The sequence below is a fragment of the Palaemon carinicauda genome, chromosome 40 (genome assembly GCF_036898095.1).
Source record: "Palaemon carinicauda isolate YSFRI2023 chromosome 40, ASM3689809v2, whole genome shotgun sequence".
Lineage (NCBI taxonomy): Eukaryota > Metazoa > Arthropoda > Malacostraca > Decapoda > Palaemonidae > Palaemon > Palaemon carinicauda.
In genome coordinates, this window is record NC_090764.1 from 53,425,388 (window position 1) to 53,450,969 (window position 25,582).

Genomic DNA, 25,582 nt, shown 5'->3' on the forward strand with positions numbered 1-25,582 from the left:
CTCGGCCACGAAAAACCGAAACCGCGAAGTAACAAACTGCGATTAACGAGGCCCAACTGTACAGTCTCTTAAATCTTCTTGAAATGCAATCTTTCTTCTTTTGAAAAGAATCTCCTACAGTGACGGCAGAGGTTGGTCTTTTTTCCCATTCATGGGAAACACGTTCATTCACCTTTTCATCTCCCGTTCGGGAAATTTCGTCTTCAGGATTTGGAATTATCCAATCTCCCCTTTCTGTGGGAGACTCACTCATCCAGCTTCTGTTCAGAGGTCATCTTATTTTCGGGAGGGACCGCAGATAGCAGTGACAGGCATCGATATCTTTTTCTTGCCGGATAAGTCTCGTTTCACCTGTTAGGCTCCCTTTGAGCGATTCTTCCAAGAATAACTGGCTTTTCCCATACCCCACTGAGCAGGCCTTGTTGTCAGTCATGTCTTGTTAAGGGATTCGGCTAGCCCATCAGACTCGCCTCGCTAGTTAAGACTCTTTTTGCCTAACAGACATGTCATGCCCAATGACTGTCTGCAACTCCCAGCGGAGAACCAATTGAGATCTCCCCTGACGACACGATCTACTCTGATAACCACAGGTGAACATCTCTCAAAGTGTAGCTTCGCTGCTACCCCATGCCTGAAAACTATCCTCTGATAACCACAGGTGAACATCTCTCAAAGTGTAGCTTCGCTGCTACCCCATGCCTGAAAACTATCCTCTGATAACCACAGGTGAACATCTCTCAAAGTGTAGCTTCGCTGCTACCCCATGCCTGAAAACTATCCAGCTCCTCTCTAAGGGAATAAACCCATTTTTGCAACAAGTTGCAAAGATGTCAGGATACTGTACTAAAGTTTTCTTTGGCTTCGGTATCCCAGGCCAGGGGACCATTTTTTTCTGTAGTGAGGAAAGGGTAAGGGTTGTCTTTCCTCTTGAGGGCACTATTCTAGTAATAGTTCCTCAATTTGCCATCGGGAGAAAGGCCGCTCCTGGTCTCAGGTGATAGGAGACCACTGCTCGTTCCTTGAGCATCTCCTCTAGACCAAAAGGCTAAACCTTTCTTCCATATCGTCATCGTTGCTCTTCATCCAGAGTTCGAGCCTACCTACCCGCAGTCGGGTGCTAAGACCCCTCCACGGGGCATGGTCTGCTTCCTTTAGTCTGGGGAGTGCCCCTCGACGACCCAGGACTCCCAGACAGAAGATCTTCACCTGATCACCAGGAAGGGTCTCCCCCCGGACCTTACTCTTGGCCAAAAGAGTAGGCATACCCCATGGGTCGCCCCCAACGTCTTTAACTCACAGTGAGGAAACCAAGCTATTTCTGACTTTTCCAGACAGCTCAAACCCAAGGTTCAAGCCTTTCGGACTGGAAATCCTTCATAGCATGATCAGTTGTCCACATCAATGGCGATTATGCCAGTGATTAACTTGAGGTTCTACCTCGAGGAAGATACAATACTGTAGCTCACCTCGAGGGTTCGGCATGCTTCACCAGCCCTAGGAAGGTCAAAGGAGGCTCACCAAGAACACGTTCTTGACTGGGATCCACAAGTTCATGGACCTGGCATTGAATCCTTATCCTTCTCATAGAAGTGACCTAGAGCTTATAACATTAAGAGCAGGAATACTGTACGGCCATAACGTTTACAAATAGCTACTTTGTGACGCAGATCATGCCAGTGGAGGGGTGAAAGCACTGATGACCTTCACTTGCCACTTCCTGCAAGACGTGACCTACAGGAACATGGAGACGCTCTCCATTATCCCTGTGGTTTCTACACAATAAATGGTTTATAATGCCTCAAGCTGTGTGATGGACAAGTAACAGATGGGGAAGGCAGAACTAACCAGGGATAAGGCTGGAATGCTGGGTTAATTAACAAAGAATGACTGGCTCTTTCTTTCTTTCATCTTCCCCTACTGGCCATCAGCTCCTACAGTACTCTGCAATGCTGACCTCCACTGTCTGCATGTATAACCATTTCCTTTGTGTAAACTAGTACTGTATACTTGTAGCATTTCCATAACCCCTGGTGAAGTGGGATTGGGTAACATCTCTGGTTACTTCTAAGATTCGTACGTTTCTGAGAATGTTTTCCATAGACTAGTCACACTGCTAGCATCACACATTCACCAAAATTGCTCAGGCCACTAACCGTGCTTTTTACGTCTACAGTACTGTATAGTCAATTTCTTTTAGCGATGCAGATTTGCACCGACTCGCAGCGGTGCCCTTTTAGCTCGGAAAAGTTTCCTGATCGCTGATTGGTTGGACGAGATAATTCTAACCAATCAGCGATCAGGAAACTTTTCCGAGGTAAATGGGCACCGCTGCGAGTCGGTGCAAATCTGCCTCGATAAAAGAAATGGACGATAGTTTAGCGAGGTGTCAGTGTTACTCTCTGTTAGCTTTGGAACACGTACGGGAAAACGTCGTGTCAAAGACCAGCCACTTGGTCCGGACTTCCACCCTCCTAAAGGGAAAGTCATCCCTAATAAATATCATAGGGTTTGTATGAGTGTCGGAACAAATGAGAAATTTGGAAGTAATTTGTATTTTTCCCAAACATATACAAACCTGGAGCTATTTATATAAATTGACCCTCCATCACCTATCCCCCAAGGGTTGTGGTGGCCTGTGTGGTAATGTCTCTGACTCTTGAACGTCAGACTGGGGTTCGAGTCCCGCTCAAACTCGTTAGTTCCTTTGGTCGCTGCAATCTCACCATTCTTGTGAGCTAAGCATTGGGTGTTTAGGGGAGCATATAGGTCTATCTGCTGAATCATCAGCAGCCATTGCCTGGCCCTCCTTGGTCCTAGCTTGGGTGGAGAGGCGGTTTGGATGCTTATCATATGTATGTATGGTTAGTCTCTAGGGCATTGTCCTGCTTGCTAGGGCAATGTCACTGTCCCTTGCCTCTGACATTCATGAGTGGCTTTTAAACCTTTAAAGTCCTGCCTGCAATAAAAAGTGACCAGAATACACAGGTGTGTGTGTGCGTATATGTGAGGGGTGGCTGCTTATTTTCACCATGCTAAAAGTCTTATGGCTAGTTTCAGCTTTGTCAAAAGGATAATCCCAAATAGATAGCTCCAGGTATGTATACATAAGGAAAAATACAGATTACATCCAAATTTGTCATATTTAATGTCAACCCCACACACTATCAACCAATCCTCTACTGACTGTTTACCACAAAACCTAGGACATTCCTTCCTCCAACTCCATTCTATCTCTTTTAGTGTCTCCCATAGCACTAGCCTAACCAAAGATTTTTGACAACCAACACACAGTCGATAGCCTAGCCAAGGTTTACAACTGACCACGCTCTGCTACCACTGATAAATTTACACTATATATATCATCTATTTTATTTGTCAGTTTATCAACACAAAACAAATATACGAACTAATAGAGACAAGAGAGTGTGCCCACCACCTTTGTAATCCAATAACAATAAGTCCAATCAGCTGACTCCCCCTCTGACAATCTCCTTCACTGTTAACAACCTCACGGGACCTGTCGTCAAGTACTCAACTCGTTTCTTCAATAATTATCACTATATTGCCTATTTACTTATTAAAAACATCTTTTTAAATATTTAACTTAGCCGGTGAATATATAATAGCTGCAACTCTGTTGCTCGACAGACACATACATAAAAAACTCGCGAGCGATCGCTATGCAGGTTGCGGGTGTGCCCACCAGCGCCAACTGTCGGCCAGATACCACTCTCGGATGTAAACAAAACCTTCAATTTCTTCTCTGTCGACGTGTCGACAAGACGTACTTTTACTCGCTGTTGAACCTGGAGTTTTTTCCCATCATATTTGGTGAAGTACTTTAATTTGGTTTGAGCTTTCGCAGTACAGGTGTTTTTCTTCAAATAAATCCTTGAACTCGTTTTTGGATAGATTTAATTTTTGATGACAAAGAGAGTATGGACTTTCTTTGACTTTTAAATGGCCGACCCTTCCCTTAGACGGAAGTGTGTTTAGGCTTTTAGCAATTATCTTATCACGTTATAAATTAATTATAGATTTTCCTCTATATATTTTATATCTCACCGCCTTTATTAGGCCTCTTCGATTAACTTTCCATTTATAATAAACATAAAAATAAATTTTAATGATTTGTTTATATGCGACCTTTCCTGAGAGTAGGCGGTCCTAACTTGGAAACCGAAGTTAAACAACGTTGAGCCCTTTCAATCGTAAATAGCTTTTAAAGAGCTAATGATTTAAAACTTTTTAAATGAATATTTTTTAATAGATATTTTATGAAAGATTTTCTTTGAATAGTCTTCGTACTGTTTTCAAAGATGAACTAACGTTTAGTTTATTTATGCTACGCAGTTTGCGCTCTATCGTTACGATAGAGAGAGAGAGTATCACGGTTTCACTTTGCAGAAAGAGTAAATCGATTCTGACGTTTTGTTCATTCTTCTTTCAAAGCTTAAATGTTTTAAATTCTATTTTAAAGGAACTTTTTAATTGAAAAACCTTTCAGTTTTTTCCTTTGGTCAAATAACATGTTTTTTTGACGAAACGTAAGTGGGCTCTTCTCTTAGGTGCGAAATCAAGAGAGAGAGAGAGAGAAAGATAGAGACGGAGGGAGAGAGAGGAGAGAAAACGTTCCGTTCAAGCGGGTAACGTTGTTCTCGAGTTACTCTCGTCCCTAGTCTCTGTACGGGGAGAAAGGATAAAACGTTTTTAGTTTTTTATTCTCGTCCCCAGGCAATGTACGGTGAGAGATTGAAAACGTAGTTTTGAATGAACTAGTGTTTAGTCTCTTCCCCAGCCACTGAATTTTTTATCTTAAAATATGTTTACTGTTTTTTGCTGGTATTAATGTGCTTGCATTATAAGACTGATTTCGCAATTACTACCTTTTGATGAGGGTAGAATTGCGTGCTTCAGGGAGAAATCAGTAAAAGTTTCGATTTCAGTGAAATAAGTGCAAAACAGAAAATTGTAGTGAGAAAGTGATATTGCGCAAAGTGTTATCAGTGTTGCGACCGAGGGTTCGTCTGTTCGTGCCTGTCGTTCGCCTAGTCCGGGACCTCTTGCAAGCTCCCAAGCCCAGGGGAGAAGTAATGTCGTACGACTTATGGGTTCGAGAGGCCTTGATCAGCGAACAGACGTTCCCTCTATGGTATCGGGTGTATCTTACCAAGATCACCCCTACCATAAGGCGAGAGAGACGTTTTTCTCCTCGTCATCCGAAGGCTTTTCGCATAAGAAACCTGAAACAAGGTTTCGAGGCCCTTAAGCGAAAGTCAGTCCTTTCAGGACAGGTCCAGCGTCCTGGTTGTAGCCATTAGGACAGCTCTGACCCTATGCAGTCATCGGAAGACTGCTCGCCGCCTAACAAAAGCGTAACACAGACTCCGAGAGTCTTTTTGTTGGCAAGGTTTTGCGGTCACAGACGTTACCCTCGTCTCTTACCGCAACCATTTCCGTTGATCCTAAATGGGTTGTACGGCAAGACATGCAGAATAAGCTTGCCTCCCTTATGGAAGACTATTCTGCCGATAAGTCCGTTGAGCCTAGCCGTTTATCTCATCGAGATCCTGGCTTTCAGCCACCCTAACGTTCCTTTGTGCGTCCTGTTGACGTTGGCGTAGCTAAGTCACGTCAGTCAGGTTGTTTAGAACCACACTCGATGCGGTCTCGTGTGGATTTTCAGCCACATTTGGACGTTAGGCCACTTGCTGATGCTCCTGTTGACGTTCAGGACGTTCGCTAACAATCGGAGTTGACTTGTTTTGACGCTGAGCGTCAACCTCCGCATTCTAGAGTTGTTTTGACTGCTCAGTCTAGGCGGTCAAAGCAGTCTCGAGTGGACGCTGTGCATCCTCACGCACCTGTTGTTGTTGACAGTTCTCAGACTGTCAAGCAGTTACATGACGTTGCGTCCTGGTCTCTCGCACCTGTTGTTGTTGACAGTTCACAGACTGTCAAGCAGTTACATGACGTTGCGTCCTGGTCCGCTACTAATGCACCAGTGCGTGTGGACTCTGCTTGTAAAGCATTGCCACCACGGTAGGTCTCTCCCTTGCTTGAGACTCGGCTATTATCGGACAAGGTTCCTTCAGAATAGGAAGTTGCTGTTCCCCCTCCTACTGATATTCCCTTGAGGACTCTGTCAGACGGAGAGGAGCCTAAAGCTGCTTAGCCCTCTATGGACTTGAAATAAATCATGCTGATTTTTAAGGATCTTTGTCCGGATCTTTTTGTAACTGCTGCTCCTCGTTCGCCTAAACGTCAGAGCTTACACTAGGCCTAGCTACTTCGAAGCCGTTGTTTTATAAGCTAGTGCTCTCTCGCTCTCCTAGAGAGCTTTACGTTTGCTAGGCGACTGGTTTATCACCAGGAGGAGTTTGGGGGATACAGCCTTTGCTTTCCCTTCTTTTAAACTGGCTTATAGAGCGAGAGTCTGATATGACACGAGAGAAGTTCTCGGCTTGGGAGTTCCTGCCTCTGCCCAGATAGACTTCTCAAACCTCATAGACTCTCCCTGGCGCCTGGCCATGAGACGCTCCAAGATTTTACAGGTCAACTTCACAGCTGTTTTCGAGCCTTTGAAGTTTTGCTGTACAATTATGTCATGCATAAACAAGGCTTTCAGGGATGGCTCCAATGATCTGACAGCCACGTTCTCTGCAGGAACAAGTCCCTCAGGGATGGCTCCATGATTTGGCAGCCATGTTCACTGCAGGAGTACGTAAGAGGCAAGTGCGCTCAATGTGTTCATTGTCAAGACAAACTTCACGATGAAGTCTTCCAGGCTGTCTTGACAGCATTTATGGAAGGCGACTGGATGGTCTCTCTCGACCTTCAGGAGGCATACTTCCACATTCCTATACACCCGGATTCCCAACCGTTTCTGAGGTTTGTTTACAGGAATGTGGGGTACCAGTTTCGAGCTATCGGGGATCCGAGCCTCCCTGTACTTGGACGACTGGCTTCTCAGAGCATCGTCCAGCCTTCACTGTCTGCAGGATCTACATTGGACGTTGAGTCTGGCCAGGGAGTTGGGACTTGTGGTCAACCTAAAAGTCCCAACTAATCCCATCCCAGATTATTCTATTTTTGGGGATGGAGATTCGCAGTCAAGCCCTGCTCGAAGTCCAACTAATGCTGAAAAGAAAACGTTTATTCAGTCAGGAGTTGGAACAGTCTCGTAGGGACTCTCTCATCCCTGGAGCAGTTTGTCTCACTTGGGAGACTACCCCTTCTGCCTCTCCGGTTCCATCTAGCCTCTCACTGGAACTAGGACAAGACATTAGAGACGGTATCATTCCCAGTCTCCGAACCAATAAAGGCATGCCTGAAATGGTGGGACAGCAATATCAGTCCGAGAGAGGGACTATCCCTAGCAGTCAAGAACCCAAACCACGTGTTGTCCTCAGACGCGTCGGGTTTGGGTTGGGTGCGACTGGACGGTCGGGAATGCGCTGGTCTGTGGACCTCAAGTCAGAAGAGCATGCACATCAACGGCAAGGAGCTATTAGCAGTCCACTTGGCCTTGATGATATTAGGAAGCGTCTTTGAAACTTAGTGGTAGAGGTCAACTCAGACAACACCACAACTTTGGCGTACATCTCCAAGCAAGGAGGCACACACTCCTTCACGCTGCTCGAGATCGCAAGGGACCTTCTCTTATGGTCTAGAATTCGAGGCATCTCCCTGTTGACGAGATTCATCCAGGGGGACTTGAACGTCTTGACAGACTGTCTCAGTCGGAGGGGTCAGGTGATACCCACGGAATGGACCCTCCACAAGGACGTGGGCAAGAGTCTTTGGGCTTCTTGGGGTCAACCAACCATAGACCTCTTTGCCTCCTCGTTGACCAAAAGGTTACCAATCTTTTGCTCTCCAGTCCTAGATACAGAAGCAATCTACATAGACGCGTTTCTACTGGATTGGTCTTTTATGGACTTATATGCATTCCCACCATTCAAGATAGTCAACAAGGTACTGCAGAAGTTCGCCTCTCACGGAGGGACAAGGTTGACGTTGGTTGCTACCCTCTGGCCCGCGAGAGAGTGGTTCACCGAGGTACTTCAATGGCTGGTAGACTTTCCAAGAAGTCTTCCTCTAAGGGTAGATCTGTAAAGAATGTCCATCAAAGCCTCCCCGCTCTTCGTCTGACTTCCTTCACACTATCGAAAGACTCTCAAGAGCTAGAGGTTTTTCGAAGGAGGCAGTCAGTGCGATTGCAAGAGCTAGGAGAGCTTCTACCATTAGAGTATACCAGTCGAAGTGGGAAGTCTTTCGAGACTGGTGCAAGTCAGCATCTGTGTCCTCGTCCAGTACCTCTGTAGCCCAAATCGCAGATTTTCTTTTACATCTGAGAAAGGTTCGCTCCCTTTCAGCTCCCACGATTAAGGGCTACAGGAGCATGTTGGCTTCGGTCTTTCGACATAGAGGCTTAGATCTTTCCAACAATAAAGATCTCCAAGATCTCCTTAAGTCTTTCGAGACCTCTAAGGAACGTCGTTTGGCAACTCCTGGATGGAACTTAGACGTGGTCCTAAGGTTCCTCATGTCAGACAGGTTTGAGCCATTACATTCAGCCTCCCTGAAGGATCTCACCCTCAAGACACTTTTCCTAGTGTGCTTGGCTTCGGCTAAAAGGGTCAGTGAACTTCATGCCTTCAGTAAGAACATCGGCTTTTCTACAGAAAAAAGCCACTTGTTCACTTCAACTTGGTTTCCTGGCCAAAAATGAACTGCCTTCTCGTCCTTGGCCTAAATCTTTTGATATTCCTTGCTTATCAGAGATCGTAGGCAACGAACTGGAAAGAGTATTATGTCCTGTTAGAGCTCTTAAGTTCGATTTAGCTCGTACTAAGTCATTACGAGGGAAATCTGAGGCATTATGGTGATCAGTTAAGAAACCTTCATTGCCTATGTCAAAGAATTCTTTGTCATATTTTATCAGATTTTTTTAATACGAGAAGCTCATTCTCACTTGAATGAGAAAGACCGATGTTTGCTTAAGGTTAAGACGCACGAAGTTAGAGATATAGCAACCTCCGTGGCCTTCAAGCAAAATAAATCTCTGCAAACAAGTCAGTGTTCGCGTCATTTTACTTAAAAGATGTCCAGACTCTTTACGAGGACTGCTACACACTGGGTCCATTCGTTGCAGCGAGTGCAGTAGTGGGTGAGGGTTCTACCACTACACTTCCCTAATTCCAATATCCTTTTAATCTGTCTCTTGAAATATTTTTAATATTGTTTTATGGGTTGTTCGGAAGGCTAAGAAGCCTTTCGCATCCTGATTGATTTGGCGGGTGGTCAAAGTCATTTCTTGAGAGCGCCCAGATTAGGGGTTTGATGAGGTCCTGTTGTATGGGTTGCAGCCCTTGATACTTCAGCTCCTGGGAGTCTGTCAGCATCCTAAGAGGATCGCTGGGCTCCGTGAGGAAGACAGACTTACAAGGCAGAGTAATCTTCTAAGTCAACTTCCTCACCAGGTACCTATTTATTTTGGCTTTGTTATATTGATAACTGCCAAAATGAAAAAACTCTTAGCTTATACGCTGTAAACATAATTAACTCTGGTCTCTACCCACCTCCTTGGGTGTGAATCAGCTATTATATATTCACCGGCTAAGTTAAATATTTAAAAATGATATTTTAATTATAAAATAAATTTTTGAATATACTTACCCGGTGAATATATAAATTAAATGACCCTCCCTTCCTCCCCAATAGAGACACAGTGGGATGAGAAGAAATTGAAGGTTTTGTTTACATCCGAGAGTGGTATCTGGCCGACAGTTGGCGCTGGTGGGCACACCCGCAACCTGCATAGCGATCGCTCGCGAGTTTTTTATGTATGTGTCTGTCGAGCAACAGAGTTGCAGCTATTATATATTCACCGGGTAAGTATATTCAAAAATTTATTTTATAATTAAAATATCATTTTAATGTTTTTTCTCACAATCTTCTTTTCGTAATATTATTATTATTATTATTATTATTATTATTATTATTTTTTACTAAGCTACAACCCTAGTTAGAAAAGCAGGATGCCATAAGGCCAGGGGCTCCAACAGGGAAAATAGTTCAGTGAGGAAAGGAAATGAAAAAAAATAAAATATTTTAAGAAGAGCAACAACATTAAAATAAATATCTCCCATATAAACTATAAAAACTTTAATAAAACAAGAGGAAGAGAATTAAGATAGAATAGTGTGCCCGAGTTTACCCTCAAGCAAGAGAACTCTAACCCAAGACAGTGGAAGACCATGGCACAAAGGCTATGGCATTATCCAAGATTAGAGAACAATGGTTTGATTTTGGAGTGTCCTCCTAGAAGAGCTGCTTACCATAGCTAAAGAGTCTTCTACCCTTAAAAGGAGGAAAGTGGCCTCTGAACAATTACAGTGCAGTAAGAAGAATTATTTGGTAATCTCAGTGTTGTCAGGTGTATGAGGCAGAAGAGAATATGTAAAGAATGTGTATGTGTGTAGGCAAAAGGAAAATGAACCGTAACCAGAGAGAAGGATCCAATATACTACTGTCTTGCCAGTCAAAAGACCTCATAACTCTCTCGCGGTAGTATCTCAACGAGTGGTTGGTGCCCAGGCCAACCTACTACCTATATATTCACCCTTTCTAATAATACTGCTACACTTGATAATCATTCAACTATTCTAAATTTTCTTTCTTGAAATAAATCATCAAAATAAATCATCTTACAAATCACTTCTTCATTTCTTCTCTACAAGAAGGGCCTTGCATAGATCAGGATTACTTACCTCCATTCCTAGGAGGACACAAGGACATTTTCTACACAAACGGAAAAAATAGGAGAAGAGAATCCAGACCATTTTCTTTCTGGCTTCATGGGGTAATCAGACCTGCTTTTCCTTGCAAGCTAAGAGACAAAAGTATCATCCTAGGTTTGAGTACATAATGTCAGATATATTATATATATCCTGTGTCCATTATATGGTGTATTAACCAATATTTAGAAAATAGAGTTGAAGGAGGAGGGTAATTTTACCATTTTTAGTGATACAAGAAATGTCCTACAGGCTTAAGAAGTTTTTAATTCTAGTAACCCTTCAGTTTTAAAGATGTTAGAATGATTTTTCATAAATGGCCTTAAAGGTGTAACAGCTCAATTTTGCTGGGTTCCGGCATATGTAGGTGTGTCAGGAAAGGAGGAGGCAGATTCACTAGCAGAGAATGCTGCTGCTGAGTTGTAGCAAGAAGGTATCCCAGTCACTGTAATGATTTTTTTTACTTACAATTAAGAATTTTATTCATAATAATTGGCAACAGCATTTATTATTATTATTATTATTATTATTATTATTATTATTACTTGCTAAGCTACAACCCTAGTTGGAAAAGCAGGAGTCTATAACCCCAGGGGCCCCAACAGGGAAAATAGCCCAGTGAGAAAAGGAAACCAGGAAAAATAAAATATTTTAAGAACAGTAACAACTTGAAGATAAATATTTCCTATATAAACTATAGATACTTTAACAAAACAAGAGGAAGAGAATTTAGATAGAATAGTGTGCCTGGGTGTACCCTCAAGCAAGAGAACTCTAACCCAAGACAGTGGAAGACCCACGACTAGAGAACTTTGGTTTGATTTTGGATTGTCCTCCTAGAAGAGCTGCTTACCATAGCTAAAGAGTCTCTTTTACCCTTACCAAAAGGAAAGTAGCCATTGAACAATTTCAGTGCAGTAGTTAACCCCCTTGGGCAAAGAAGAATTGTTTGGTACTGTAATATGAGTGTTGTCAGGTGTATGAGAACAGGAGAATCTGTAAAGAATAGACCAGACTATTCGGTGTACGTGTAGGCAAAGGGAAAGTGAACTGTAACCAGAGAAAAGCATCCAATGCATTACTGTCTGGCTAGTCAAAGGACTCCATAATCTCTAGTGGTAGTATCTCAAAAGGTGGCTGGGATAGTTTAGTTAGATGAAAATAAGATGAGAGAAATAACGAATGTTATATCCCATTGGAGGTATAATGTGATGCCCCAAAAGTGGGAGATTACTCTTTGTTTTCTCCGCATTGGTCACTCGAATGACACATGAGTTTCGTCTAACTGACTAAAATTAACCATATTGCCATGAATGTTTGATACCCTTGACAGTGAGGCATTTGATGACTGAATACCCCTCTTATAGCACGGAAAGAAATAGATATCTGTTTGAGGCTCGAGGTGAGGATGGCAGGTTCATCCTTGCCAAGATTCTTGGAAATGATGTGTCGAACAATACTAGTGCCATTTTCAGATTTATTTCAGAAGCTATTTAACTTTTATGATGATGTATTTGCTTTTATAATTTTAATTGAATATTCTTTTATTCTTTATAGTAAACGACATCGGCTTTAATAACCTTCGATGTCAAGATGCCAGAAAACTTCAAATTAATCAATCAATCTCAGAAAGAAGCTGTTAGTGGTGCAATTCTTGAAGACAAGAATTCAGTAGTAGCAGAAAACATTCGCTGCTCATTATCTATAGGTATATACCCACAGGTTTCTGGATGCCTTTAGCTTTACCCAGGTGGTATTGTAGTTCCACAGATCATTTAGCAAAGCTGACTCCTTCATAATACAAGAAACATCTAATATAAGATGGTTGTTGCAACAGAAGTCTAGACTGAGAGGTAAGATTGACTGGCCCTTTTACCTCTTCTTTCTCTCCCTTCCCTAAGGTACAGGAGTTGCCCTGTTATTTGCTGGAACAGACGCTAGATGCATGTTAGATACATGATTGAGTAACCTTTCTTAACAAGGCAGGTTTTCCAAATCTATGTGAACCCATTTCTCATAAGTACATACATCATACATATACCAAGGCACTTCCCCCAATTTTGGGGGGTAGCCGACACCAACAATGAAACAAAACAAAAAGGGGACCTCTACTCTCTACGTTCCTTCAGCCTAACCAGGGACTCAACCGAGTTCAGCTGGTACTGCTAGGGTGCCACAGCCCAACCTCCCACATTATCCACCACAGATGAAGCTTCATAATGCTGAGTCCCCTACTGCTGCTACCTCCGCGGTCATCTAAGGCACCGGAGGAAGCAGCAGGGCCTACTGGAACTGCGTCACAATCGCTCGCCATTCATTCCTATTTCTAGCACGCTCTCTTGCCTCTCTCACATCTATCCTCCTATCACCCAGAGCTTTCTTCACACCATCCATCCACCCAAACCTTGGCCTTCCTCTTGTACTTCTCCCATCAACTCTTGCATTCATCACCTTCTTTAGCAGACAACCATTTTCCATTCTCTCAACATGGCCAAACCACCTCAACACATTCATATCCACTCTAGCCGCTAACTCATTTCTTACACCCGTTCTCTCCCTGACCACTTCGTTCCTAACCCTATCTACTCGAGATACACCAGCCATACTCCTTAGACACTTCATCTCAAACACATTCAATTTCTGTCTCTCCATTACTTTCATTCCCCACAACTCCGATCCATACATCACAGTTGGTACAATCACTTTCTCATATAGAACTCTCTTTACATTCATGCCCAACCCTCTATTTTTTACTACTCCCTTAACTGCCCCCAACACTTTGCAACCTTCATTCACTCTCTGACGTATATCTGCTTCCACTCCACCATTTGCTGCAACAATAGACCCCAAGTACTTAAACTGATCCACCTCCTCAAGTAACTCTCCATTCAACATGACATTCAACCTTGCACCACCTTCCCTTCTCGTACATCTCATAACCTTACTCTTACCCACATTAACTCTCAACTTCCTTCTCTCACACACCCTTCCAAATTCTGTCACTAGTCGGTCAAGCTTCTCTTCTGTGTCTGCTACCAGTACAGTATCATCCGCAAACAACAACTGATTTACCTCCCATTCATGGTCATTCTCTCCTACCAGTTTTAATCCTCGTCCAAGCACTCGAGCATTCACTTTCTCATAAGTGACAATACATTTAGACAACATATCCTCTATACAGATATAGCTTCTTTCATGACCGTCTACCAGTCCCTGGTAGTGTCATATCTTTGTGGCCAGGACATTAGGAGGTTGATAGGAGTCTTCATTTTCACTCCTGTACAGGACTAGAGGGATTTGACTTTTCATAGGAAATTAAACCAGCCAGTTTGGTTATAGGAACTTCCTCCTAAAGATGTCTCCTATTAAAGGACAAAGGTTTTATGTGTGTAGGAACAAATCACAACATTTCAAAGTAATTTGTATTTATCCTAACTATAAAACATGAATCCTTTAAGTTACCCACCTAGCCTCAACCACTCAGCAATTATTAGGTTTAAAGTGAAAGTGGGAGCTCAGTGGCTTGGGTGGATGGGGTTTATCCGTCACCTTCCGGCTAGCTACCACCACTTTGTTATAAGTTTTAACAGTAGTACCCAGTTTTACTGAAAGTATAATCCTATTAAAGAACTCGGGTTTGTATAGTTAGGAAAAATACAAATTACTGGAAAAAATTTGATATTTCCATTTAATTTTAGTATGTGTATTGAGGGTACTAAGTATTTTAAAGCTTATAAAGCTGTACTTTCACTTACCTATCAGTGTAAAGTGGGGAACTGTATTCTGAACTTAGACTGTTGAATTTATTAGTGTTACATGTGGTATATCTGTATTTCTCTTCCAGGTAAACATTGGAAAAGTTGCTAATAATTCAGATGAGAATGAAGAAAACGTAGTCAGTGGAAATTCAAGTAAAACTTTGTCTAATGAAGGTTGTGAAGTTGACTGCAACTCAGATTCCAGGTCTTTAACTCCAGACCTCTTATCACAATTACCAAAAACTCCAAGCAAATCAACAGAAAAGCAGTTTGGTAGCCCTATTCAGTCTTCAAGTAATTCTTGTTTACTTTCCCGCCAGTCTCCAAGAATATCTGAAGATCTTTTCATGTTTTCTCAAAGCTCAGCCAAACTTGGAGTAGATGAAAATGTTATAAAGAATTGCATAGAAACTATTAAAGTTTCAGAATCAGAATCTGAAGATGAAGACAGCTCATGTAGTCCTATAAAAAGTTGTTCTAGACTAAAAACTATGCCATGCAGTCCATCAGTCAAAACTCAGAAACAATCGCCACAAACTCTGTCAGATATAACACGCATTAATGATTCATGTGCAAAATCTCCCATTTCAAGCATTTCACCTGTGAAAGCCCGACCTTCCTTCAGAAGATATCAAAGTGAGGGTACTGTGCCTTCTCCAAATTCCAAATCACAAGAACCTGAAATTGAAAGTTACTCTGCCTCACAGCCATCTGCAGGTGCAAAAAACTTGCGTTTAAGTAGACTCATTGACGATAAAGATAAGGATTCCATCATATCACCTGTAGTTGGTCGAAGAAAGTTGTTACTGGGCAATGAAAAATTGCCTCAAAACAAGGATAAAACTATAGAAGTTTCAGAAATTTCTCATGTTGGAGGTATCAAAGTTATCCCAGCTTCTCCTGAGCCAATGTCAGATGAGGAAACTAGTGACACTGAACTATTTTTACCTACTAAAAAACTTATTTCAAATAAGGACGAAAGTAAAGTTCAACTATCTTTGAAAAACAGAACTTATAAAAGAGAGGTGCCACAAAATAGATTGAAAAGGAAATTAGATGTGATAGAAAGTGATGAAATGGACAGTCCTGAGCAGTATTCAGAATCATTGAGAAAGGATGTTAAGTGTGTAGATAAGCAGCCTATTTTTCAAGGACTAAGTCTTTCTGATAGTGAGGAAGAAAGTGTAGAACAAAACAAAAAGGAAGGGAAAGACTTTAATGTGTTTTTTACTGATAAAAATGATGTAACATTGAAAAGAAAGTTTGGAAAACTTGAGAACCCAGAAAAAACATATTTCAGGAATTGTGATGAAACTCCTTCGAATGCATATAAGCGTATTTTGAATTTGATCAATCAGTATTTTTTAACATTGGAAAGTCACCAAAAAACATTAAGCTCCAGAATGCCTTGGCCTGCTGCTATCAAAGTAGACAAAAGAGTTAAAGATTCTCTTGAGCCTCCAAAAGTCTCAAGAAGGCAGATTGAAGATCTTCAAACAAACAGTGATGAAGAAGCATTGCGTATGGTAACCAGACATTCTCAACGGAAAAATCTTATTACTGTAGATGAAGAATCTTCGGTTTCAGATGAAATGCCTCCTGAAAATGGTGATAACAGTGGTATTTGGCTTGATGCTCAGAAGAAGAATTCAAAGAGAAGGGCTCTCCAGTTGAGTTCAAGCCGGAAAATGAATAAGCTGAGTCATGATGAAGAAATTGAAAATAGACATAATGTTGGTGTTATTAAGACTAGTATTATCAGTGAATTAGATGATTTTGACTTCTCCAGTACAAGAGTACCTAGATTATCTCCAGCTGTTAAGCAGAAAGAAATGCCATCTGAACTTAGACAATCTCCATCTTTTAAGCAAAAAGGAATACCAACTGTACCTAGATTATCTCCATCTGTTAAAGGAATAGCGACTCCAGTGAAAAATTCTGAAATAGAATGTAGGAAAACATCATCAAAAACAGAGTCAGGTCAAACTAACTTTGATATTGGTGAAATACTTCTGAATAGCCAAGAAAGTGATCATGAGAAAGACAAAAAGTTATCATCAAAAGAAAATCATATCAAAACTACTATAGTGTCTGAGTTTGATGTACACAACCAACCAAGTACTAGTGGTGTGAAAAATTCCTCTAAACGACCAAGGAAAACATTTAGGCTTACTATAGATAGTGATGATGAATTATCACAGAGTAATGAAAATGCAAATACTTTATTGGTAAAGTCAAAGAACATTCAGATTTCAGGACATACTCCACCAGTTAAAAGTATTGATAAGGCACATGAAATTAAAGGTAAAGATAACTCTGATGTTATTATTAGAGATTCATCAGATTTTACAGAATTATCTCAGGAGGCTGACAGTAAGAAAGTAATCGATACTGCCAGTTCAGTCAGATTGGTTGATAGCATAACAAGGCAAGGAAAAACCAAGCAAGTTAAAATAAAGCCGGGCCCATTACGACTTAAAACTCAGGGAGGAAGACGTCGAGGTAAGGATTAGTCAAGGTTGTTTGCTTATCTTTTCTCTCTATAATTGTACAATGCTGCTACACAAATATAAATCCTTGTATAATGCATGAGTAGTATTGAAAAACTGCTTTATTTCTATTCCATTTTTCATCTTTTAAAAGGATTTAAGTGAAGTCAAATGCTTATTTGAAACAAATATGATTATATACATTTGACTTGTAGACTTGATGTTTCAATGAGTCTTAACTAACCAGAAGGATATAGTATTTCAGTGAATCTTCTATGGAACTCATAAGGCTTACCTATTTGGAAGCGTAGCTTCGTTAACCACGATGAAATTTTGAATTTCTTCCCCAGGAAAAAAAACCTGTACCTGTACATTACTCACAAGCCTATTTAACACCAGTAGCTATCTTGCCTCTTATATGACTTAGCTTGCTATAGTAGGGAACTGTGGCAAAAGTCGTCATTCTCTGGACTGTGGTGACACACTTTTATTCATGCCAGATGTCATTATCATTAGTCAACTTTATGATTCATATAAACAAAATTTTGGTCTTTGCTCAGTTTTATTTGTAACATACTAGCACCTTGCCTCTTTTACAATTTTACAGGCTTCTCAGAATATGAAAATTCAACTGAGGGTGTGTCCAAGTCTAAGGAGTTGCTTGAAGCTTTTAGGGTCACATTTAGCGGTGGGATATTTATCTTATGAAACTTACCGGTATAATGTTGCTTTTATTTGATCAATCTATGGTAGACTTTCTCTAGTGGCTGTTTTTTTTACTTAGTTCATGAGTAAGATGTTAATTAGAGAGGTAGAACTTTTCTTGTGCACCGTGTGCTGTGGCCAGAAGTGTAATCAGAAGAGATGTTCCGAATGCAGCAGTTGTTTGGATATACAAGTGACAGCATATATTAAGTTGGTGAGAAAGATATTTTGTGATTAAGGTTGGAAGTAAAAGGAGAAGGAAATTATATTTCAGGAAGCAAAGGGCATTTCAGATCATGCTACTTCTCTTTTGTCTTTCCTTGGATAAAAGATGGAAGTCAGTGATTTAGTACAGTGCAAAGGTAGGTGTAAAGGCTGAAATTTCAGTGCTTAAATATATATTTTTTTTTTGTATGGGTTAATATGCTGTTTGGTCTCCAAGGACTTTTCTGTGAAAAGCAGAATAGGGATTCCAATACAATATGGATACCATAGAAATATTGACTCCCCTGCTCTGGTTCCAGTGTATCAACATGCAAAGCATGGACTCAGTGTGTATAAGGGGGACCCTCTAGTACAGGCTCACCAGAACTCGACACAACACCTCAGTTGCTGAAATTCATCTTCTACGAGTGAGGTCATTACTACATCATCACCTCATAGAAAGGAACCATCATCCCAGTGGGAGGTAATGATACATTTTCACTGTAAGAATAAGTGACAGGCTCTATGGTCTGAACTGACCACCTATACAAAATTGAAACAAATCTACCTTTCGGTGGATAAATCTTCATTTTGTAATTTTACACGAGAGATAACATCATTTTAAGGGTATCGGTGGTCTAGAAAATAGCCATATTTGGTCACACAGCCATTTTCTGTTTTCACAATTTTTACGCTGTAAAAGGTCTGGTCCATTGCCAGACGAAAGATTATTTAGAAGCTTCCTTACAGGCTAAAAAGGCAAATTTGTCCATGCCTATATACCCAGAATTTCCTTATCTTGGCCATAGCGACGACTAAAATCATAACATCCTGAGAAAACTTGTCAATACTTATGTTTATATTCATATTTTGGTGCTTTCTTTACGATACGTTGGGCACCAATAACAATGTGTGTTAGAGCAATTGTTCCGATTAGTAAACAACCTTTGTGTTCAGTGTATTACATGTAGCAGCCCTTGAGCACAATATTGACTATATTGCTAGCTCATTGATACTATTCCTTAGGGACCCTGCAGGATGTGGGTGTAAAACTATCCATAACAATGAAAAACAGAAAAATATGATGTCAGGATATAAGGCAAAAAGAAAAAGGATTTACGAACAGATGGTGACGACTACAAACCAGGTGCCTTCTAAAACAACTGAACCTGGCAACATTGAGTAGCTGGCAACTATGAACCCCCACGTCCATAAGCTTTTATCATTAATTTGTTCCGGAGTAGATACAAACCCTCTGCTATTTATGGGATATACTTTCGGCGTTGTTGAAAGACGAGCCATGATAATTTTAGTGAGGATAACTACCCCATCCGCTAGTTAGCGGGTGGGGCTGGGGTAGACTGGCTACCCTGGTCAATCACACCTCTCGGCTGAGTAACCACTTTACTTTATGGCACAGTAGAGGACGGACATGCTGCCTTTCTCTTCCACAAAGACTTGCCTTGATTCTTTTTCTCTTGTGTGTGTTTTCATTTATCTTATACTTATACATGCGTGTATATATGTATACGTTAAATGGAAATATACATTTATGTTGTGAGATACTTGTAACTTTAATTACTGTTGACAACGTATCCGACGACCTCCGCCGTTATGGAGTTGTCATTGTGTTTATACTACTCCCCTACCTTGCCGTCATACCCTGTGCCAATGGTCGGCAGTTTCTCAACATTCCGTGTGTTTGTTTCATTTCCGAGTGTATAACAGTTCTCCCTTTCGAGGAATTATCTTACAATGAAGGTGATTTATTCCTCGAATAGTTCATGTTGTGCAGCGGAGCATGAATTGTAATCAATCACAAATTTTATTTTCTTTTCGACCGATAGCAGCGACGTAGAATACAAGGCCAATCGACAGCCGCCCTGTTCATTATCCTGCTCTTCATGTGGTGGCTCGTGAACTGCCTACGTTAGGAGGTAGCAACCGTTGTCAACCTTCAACGTGAACAAGGCTTGTTGATGGAAAGCAGACGAGTTTGCTTCTACTACCTCGTCGCCGAAGACTGTGCTTCTTCCCCTTCAACTGGGGAAAAGCAAGTCTAAGGCTTATTCCTTCTTCGAGGGGAACTTCTCTCTCTTGTTCGTGAGAGAGATTATTACGCCTATGCTTTTTTCCCATAGAGCTGGGAGGAAGCTTGCCTTAGGTGATGTCCTCCTTCGGGATGACTTCTATTTCGTTCGCGAGAGAGATATTACGCCTACGCTTTTTTCCCATAGAGGTGGGAGAAAGCTTGCCTTAGGTGATGTCCTCCTTCGGGAGGACTTCTCTTTCGTTCCTGAGAGGGAGATTATTACGCCTACGCTTTTTTCCTATAGAGCTGGGAGAAAGCTTGTCTTAGGCGATGTCCTCCTTCGGGAGGACTTCTCTCTCGTTCACGAGAGAAAGAGATCATTACCCCTACGCTTTTTTCCCATAGAGCTGGGAGGAAGCTTGCCTTAGGTGATGTCCTCCCTCTTGGGGACTTCTCTTTCGTTCGTGAGAAAGAGATTATTACGCCTATGCTTTTTTCCCATAGAGCTGGGAGAAAGCTTGCCTTAGGTGATGTCCTCCTTCGGGAGGACTTCTCTTTCGTTCACGAGAGAGAGATTATTACGCCTACGCTTTTTTCTTATAGAGCTGGGAGAAAGCTTGTCTTAGGCGATGTCCTCCTTCAGGAGGACTTCTCTCTTGTTCGCGAGAGAAAGAGATTATTACGCCTATGCTTTTTCCCCTAGAGCTGGGAGAAAGCTTGTCTAAGGCGATCTCCTTCGGGAGAACTCTCGTTCGCGAGAGATAAATTGTAGGAGTTTGCTGATCCACCAGGGGCAGTGGCAGAGCTTTCTCTGAAGCAGGTTACCCCTTCAGGGGAACGAGTCTCTCGTTCTTGAGAGAAGACCGTCTCTGGGCATCGGCGGTCCCCCATTACGCTTATGGTTCTCCTTCAGGGGCGGAGCGAGAGCCTTATCTTAAGCGATGTTCTTCTTTGGGAGAACAAACCTCCCCTGCGGAGGTGTTATCCTTAGATCTTGAACCTGCTGGTTCTCCTTGATCCTTTGGGGTCTCGTTACGATCACCCTTTTGGCTGGCGTGATCGTGGGCCTTCTTACTCTCGTCATGTTGATCCTGCAGGTTCCCATGACAGTAGGAATCCTTTGGGACTCTGCTCAAAACCTTCGGGTTTCAGTTACGCTGAACCTTCAGGCTCTCGTAATGATGGTAATGTTGAGCCTTCCGGAACTTGTACCATCAATCACGCTGACCTTTCGGTGTCTCGTGACAGAGGAACCTCAGTTCCTCGTTATGCTGACCCTTTAGGGTCTCGTAACATTAGTTACGCTGAACCCTTGGGCTTTTGTAACTTTAGTTACGCTGAACCCTTGGGCTCTCGTAACTTTAGTTACGCTGAACCCTTGGGCTCTCGTAACTTTAGTCACTCTTTAACTTCGGTGTTTTGTGACAGGGAAACTTTGGTTTCTTGTTACGCTGACCCTTCGGGGTCTCGTAACATTAGTTACGCTGAACCCTTGGGCTCTCGTAACTTTAGTTACGCTGAACCCTTGGACTCGTAACTTAGTCACTCTTTAACTTCGGTGTTTTGTGACAGGGAAACTTCGGTTACTCGTTGTGCTGACCCTTCGGGGTCTCACAACACAGGCTAAGTTAGGCCTTTGGTCTCTCGTGCCCTTAGTCACGTGAACCTTCGTGTTCTCGTGACGATAGTCATACTTATAAGATAGAGAGTTTGCGGACTCTCGTTGTGTTGATCGTTCGCGCTCACACAACACATGCCATCGTGAACCTTTGGGTGAACGTAGGAGTGAGTATTCTTGCCACGCTGAGAGCTATCGCGCGCACGACCAAATTGGCGCATACGGCCGATTTGGCATGCACGATCGGATTGGCGCACATGGCCGATGTGGCACACACGACCAAGTTGGCGCACACGACCGACTTGGTGCACGACCAATCTGGCCCGCACAGTCGATTTGGCGCGGACGACCAAATTGGTGCGCATGACCAACCTTATGCACGCATGACCGATCTGGCGCGCACGATTGGATTGGCATGCACGGCCAATTTGGCGCGCACGACCAAATTGGTGCGCATGACCAACCTTATGCACGCATGACCGATCTGGCGCGCACGATTGGATTGGCATGCACGGCCAATTTGGCGCGCACGACCAACCTTTGCGCGCAACCAACACTGTGCGCGAACAACTAGGCGCACACGACCAACCTTATGCGCGCGAACAACTAGGCGCGCTTAATCAGCTGAAGTGCGCGAACAACTCTTATAACAGAGATTTTTTCGAACTCTCGTTGCGCGAAGTGATCGCGCGCGCAAGAGTTTTCGAACTCTCATCCCGTGAAGTGTTTGCGCGCGCCCATCGTCATCAAGAGTTTTACTCTTATGACAGAGGGATGCCTACTGCCTAGAGGTTTGTGACTCTCTACAGGTAACTGTGACACAGTTCCTTTGGGTCCTGGTCTTCTGAACCCCGGAGGGTTTACGTAACACAATTCCTGGAAAATTCCATCAGGAATCAGTGACAGAGTCCCTGCAGGTTCTCGTCACAACATCCTTTAAGGTTGTGAGAAAGGAATTCACAAATAGATTCTGAACCCCTAGGTTCTCATCCGAATCTCTCGGTTTCTGTGATCCAGTGTTTTTTTCTGAAAACCCTATGGTCGACCTCCCTATCTACGGGATGGGTCTTCGAAATGCGTGACTTAATACGTCACGCTACGCTCCCAGCTGATTACTATATCAGCTAGGCTGGTTTCGCGAGCACCGATCCTTTCGTTTTCGAATGAACCACCGTCATCTTCCCTCCACCTTCCTACTTCGAGTGGTTTGGTTAGCAGACGGAAATCAGCGGGAAATGAAAAAATTCTTTACATTCCAGTTCATTTCCCCTTGCAGGCCTTGCCTGAATAAGACGGTAGTTTTCTCTCTAGTGAGAAAGCGTTCGATGGCAATTATGTCTGGTCTTCCTGAAGCAAACCCCCCACATACGAGACTTCACCCTTTTCGGGAGACTCGTTCCTGAGAAGTTTTACTGAACCTTAACAGGTGTAGTTAAACTTCATGAAGGCCGTAAGCCTTCCCAGACCATGAGCTCTAGCCAAGACAAAACCGTGAGGTTATTGTCTTAAACTCTGGTTCTACTGTTTGAGTCAGCCTCTCCCGCCATTGTACCCTGGGTTCAACAACTTGCCGTTTCACATGATAGGCCTCTGAGACTTTTTATTCTATCCTTACAGGGTTATTGTCTCGATCAATTAGTCCCAAAGGAACAGTGTTAGCTGACGTTAAAGAACGATAGCAACAGCCTTGGCAACTTTTCATTACGGTTATGAATGTTTCAATCCCTGCCCACGGGTAACCAGACATCCGTTTCTGAGTAATGAACACTGGCTAGCCCCTCATATAAAGAGGAGGGGTAAACCAAAGGAGAAATGATCGCTTCTATAACTGTATATTTTGTTTGAGAACATGTGCGTTCTCATTCAAAAATATATTAGTTAGTCAGCGATCAAAAATTCCTTGGGCAATAATGTTGCGATTCGTTGCACATACATTATTCCCGCAACCGGATTCGTTGCAAACGTTTCTTGGAGGCAGAGAATACGCATGCGCTAGCGCAGATGGACAAGTACATATGCGTGCAAGCGATCTTTCTGCCAATAAGGGCTATATACATCTTGCAATTTGAACTCTGTTCTATTAAGTTGTATAGTTATACTGTATTCCTTACTGAAATCAGGTTATTCAGTACATTACTTGGCTACTTTCCTGTAACCAGACATACGGCATTTACGTTCTGCTTTCTTATAGGCATTTTTTTCCTTTCCCCCGATCGGAAGTCTTAGTCTCCTACAAAGGCTTTGGCTGGAAACTTCTCATAAGCATATCTGTTCCCTAGTAGGGAACATTTAATATATATGCTAGTTTACCGATTGGAGACGGAGAAGTACGAACTTTTTTGTTCTAAAAAGGAGAATCCTCTGTTATGAATGTTTTCAACATTCTCCAACTGAGTTCCGGACACGACTTTAAGTCGAACTATGCATGTATGCTTGTCATGCTCACAGTTCGGTGTTACTACTCCGTAGTAGACTTATGCTTTTTACCCATCCAACAATAGATCAAAGATACGTCTCAATCCCCTCTTGTGTTTGGTTAGATGCGTTTGGTGATTACCGTACAGTCTCCTGTCCCGAAAGCGATGTAATGGTTTGCGGACTGTGGCCAGAGGTAGCACCCGAGCTGCCTAGTGTCTGAATGCCGACCACAACCTGACGTTCACTACACAAAAAATATACAACGGTGGAATACCCAAAAATCTAGGTAACAGGTCAAAAGAACAGAGCACGGGGCACCACCCCTTGATTTATACTGGGCAAGGGGACCCAGCTAGAATCTTACTTCCTTCTTAAATTCCCTTTCCTTGGGCTAGCTGGATTAACATGTAAGATGAACGTTGATTCATTTCTCAGAAAAATGAGCAGTATATGTAAATAGCTTGAATTTAAGGTTAGATAGCTTCAAGTTCAAGTAAGGGTCAGAACATTAGGTGAAAGAGAAAATTTATTAACTGGTAACGGGACATAGTGTTTGAGGAAAAAATTATTATAAATGACTTATTAGCAAGATTAAAAAAAACTGGCTGAGAAAGGGACACCGTGTTGTAAGGAACTGGAATAAATTTGTCTTCATAAAAGCAAAAAAATATTTATTTGTAAATGAAACAAAAAAACTGTTAGGAATACATCAACATTGTTTTGTCAATTCAAATAATCAATTAAAGACAAATTTACCATCCCTTTACACTCCTGCCTCAGGATAAGAAGAAAAAACAAAAGAAATGACCACTTAAGAATAGTCTTACTGCATATTGTACAAGCAAGAGAAAAATACTAAGTTAAATGCAAGATATACCACTACACAATTACAAAACGGAACTTTAAAATCCTAACAAGACCATGACTACAGAACCTGAGGATTTGAAAGACTTAGAAATATTAGGATTCTCAACATAGTCAGACTCCAAAACAAAAGAAACATTACTACAGAACTAAGCTTAAAGGAGAACCCTGCAACACTATGGTTTTATGACATCTGTAATGACCGGTAATAAACTTGAACACTTACTATCTAATGAACAATCTTTAAAGAACATATAACTGTGAGAAATACTGTACTGCAATAATTTTCTCTCAAATCAACACTGTCCGCATCAATATTCTGTCCACCACTAAGCTGCAAAGTTACTTAAACATTCTTAACCATGGAACAGTATGGCCGCACACGACGCTGGGCAGGTCTCTGTGGGCCCACAACAGCAATGTCCAGGAAATCTCCAATTGCAAACCTGCACTGCGACAAGATTCCCTTGTCACCGAAAACCTTCTGTCAACAACAGCTGAGCCCAAATCTCTCATTCTCGGAAGGGGCCTTGACAACTCTAGAACCACTCAGATCAAACTCGAACACAGTCACTCTCCTCCTAACATCTGAATTCACTTCTTGAGCCTACGACCAGATATGCCACTTCAATAGCTCCCGCGAACCATTAATGTTTATGACGCCCTTTAAAATGTTTTTCTAAAATCTAGGT

At 42.1% G+C, this 25,582-nt stretch overlaps 1 protein-coding gene across 2 annotated transcripts in view; it reads left to right on the forward strand.

Annotated features, from left to right (window-relative positions):
- Window positions 1–25,582, forward strand: part of LOC137631793 (uro-adherence factor A-like) — a 258,626-nt gene that overhangs the window by 37,903 nt on the left and 195,141 nt on the right. For both annotated transcript variants that reach the window (XM_068363762.1, XM_068363763.1), the window contains exon 3: window positions 14,647–17,062. In XM_068363762.1, the coding sequence (XP_068219863.1) occupies window positions 14,647–17,062 (2,416 nt within the window). The remainder of the gene's footprint in view (window positions 1–14,646; window positions 17,063–25,582) is intronic.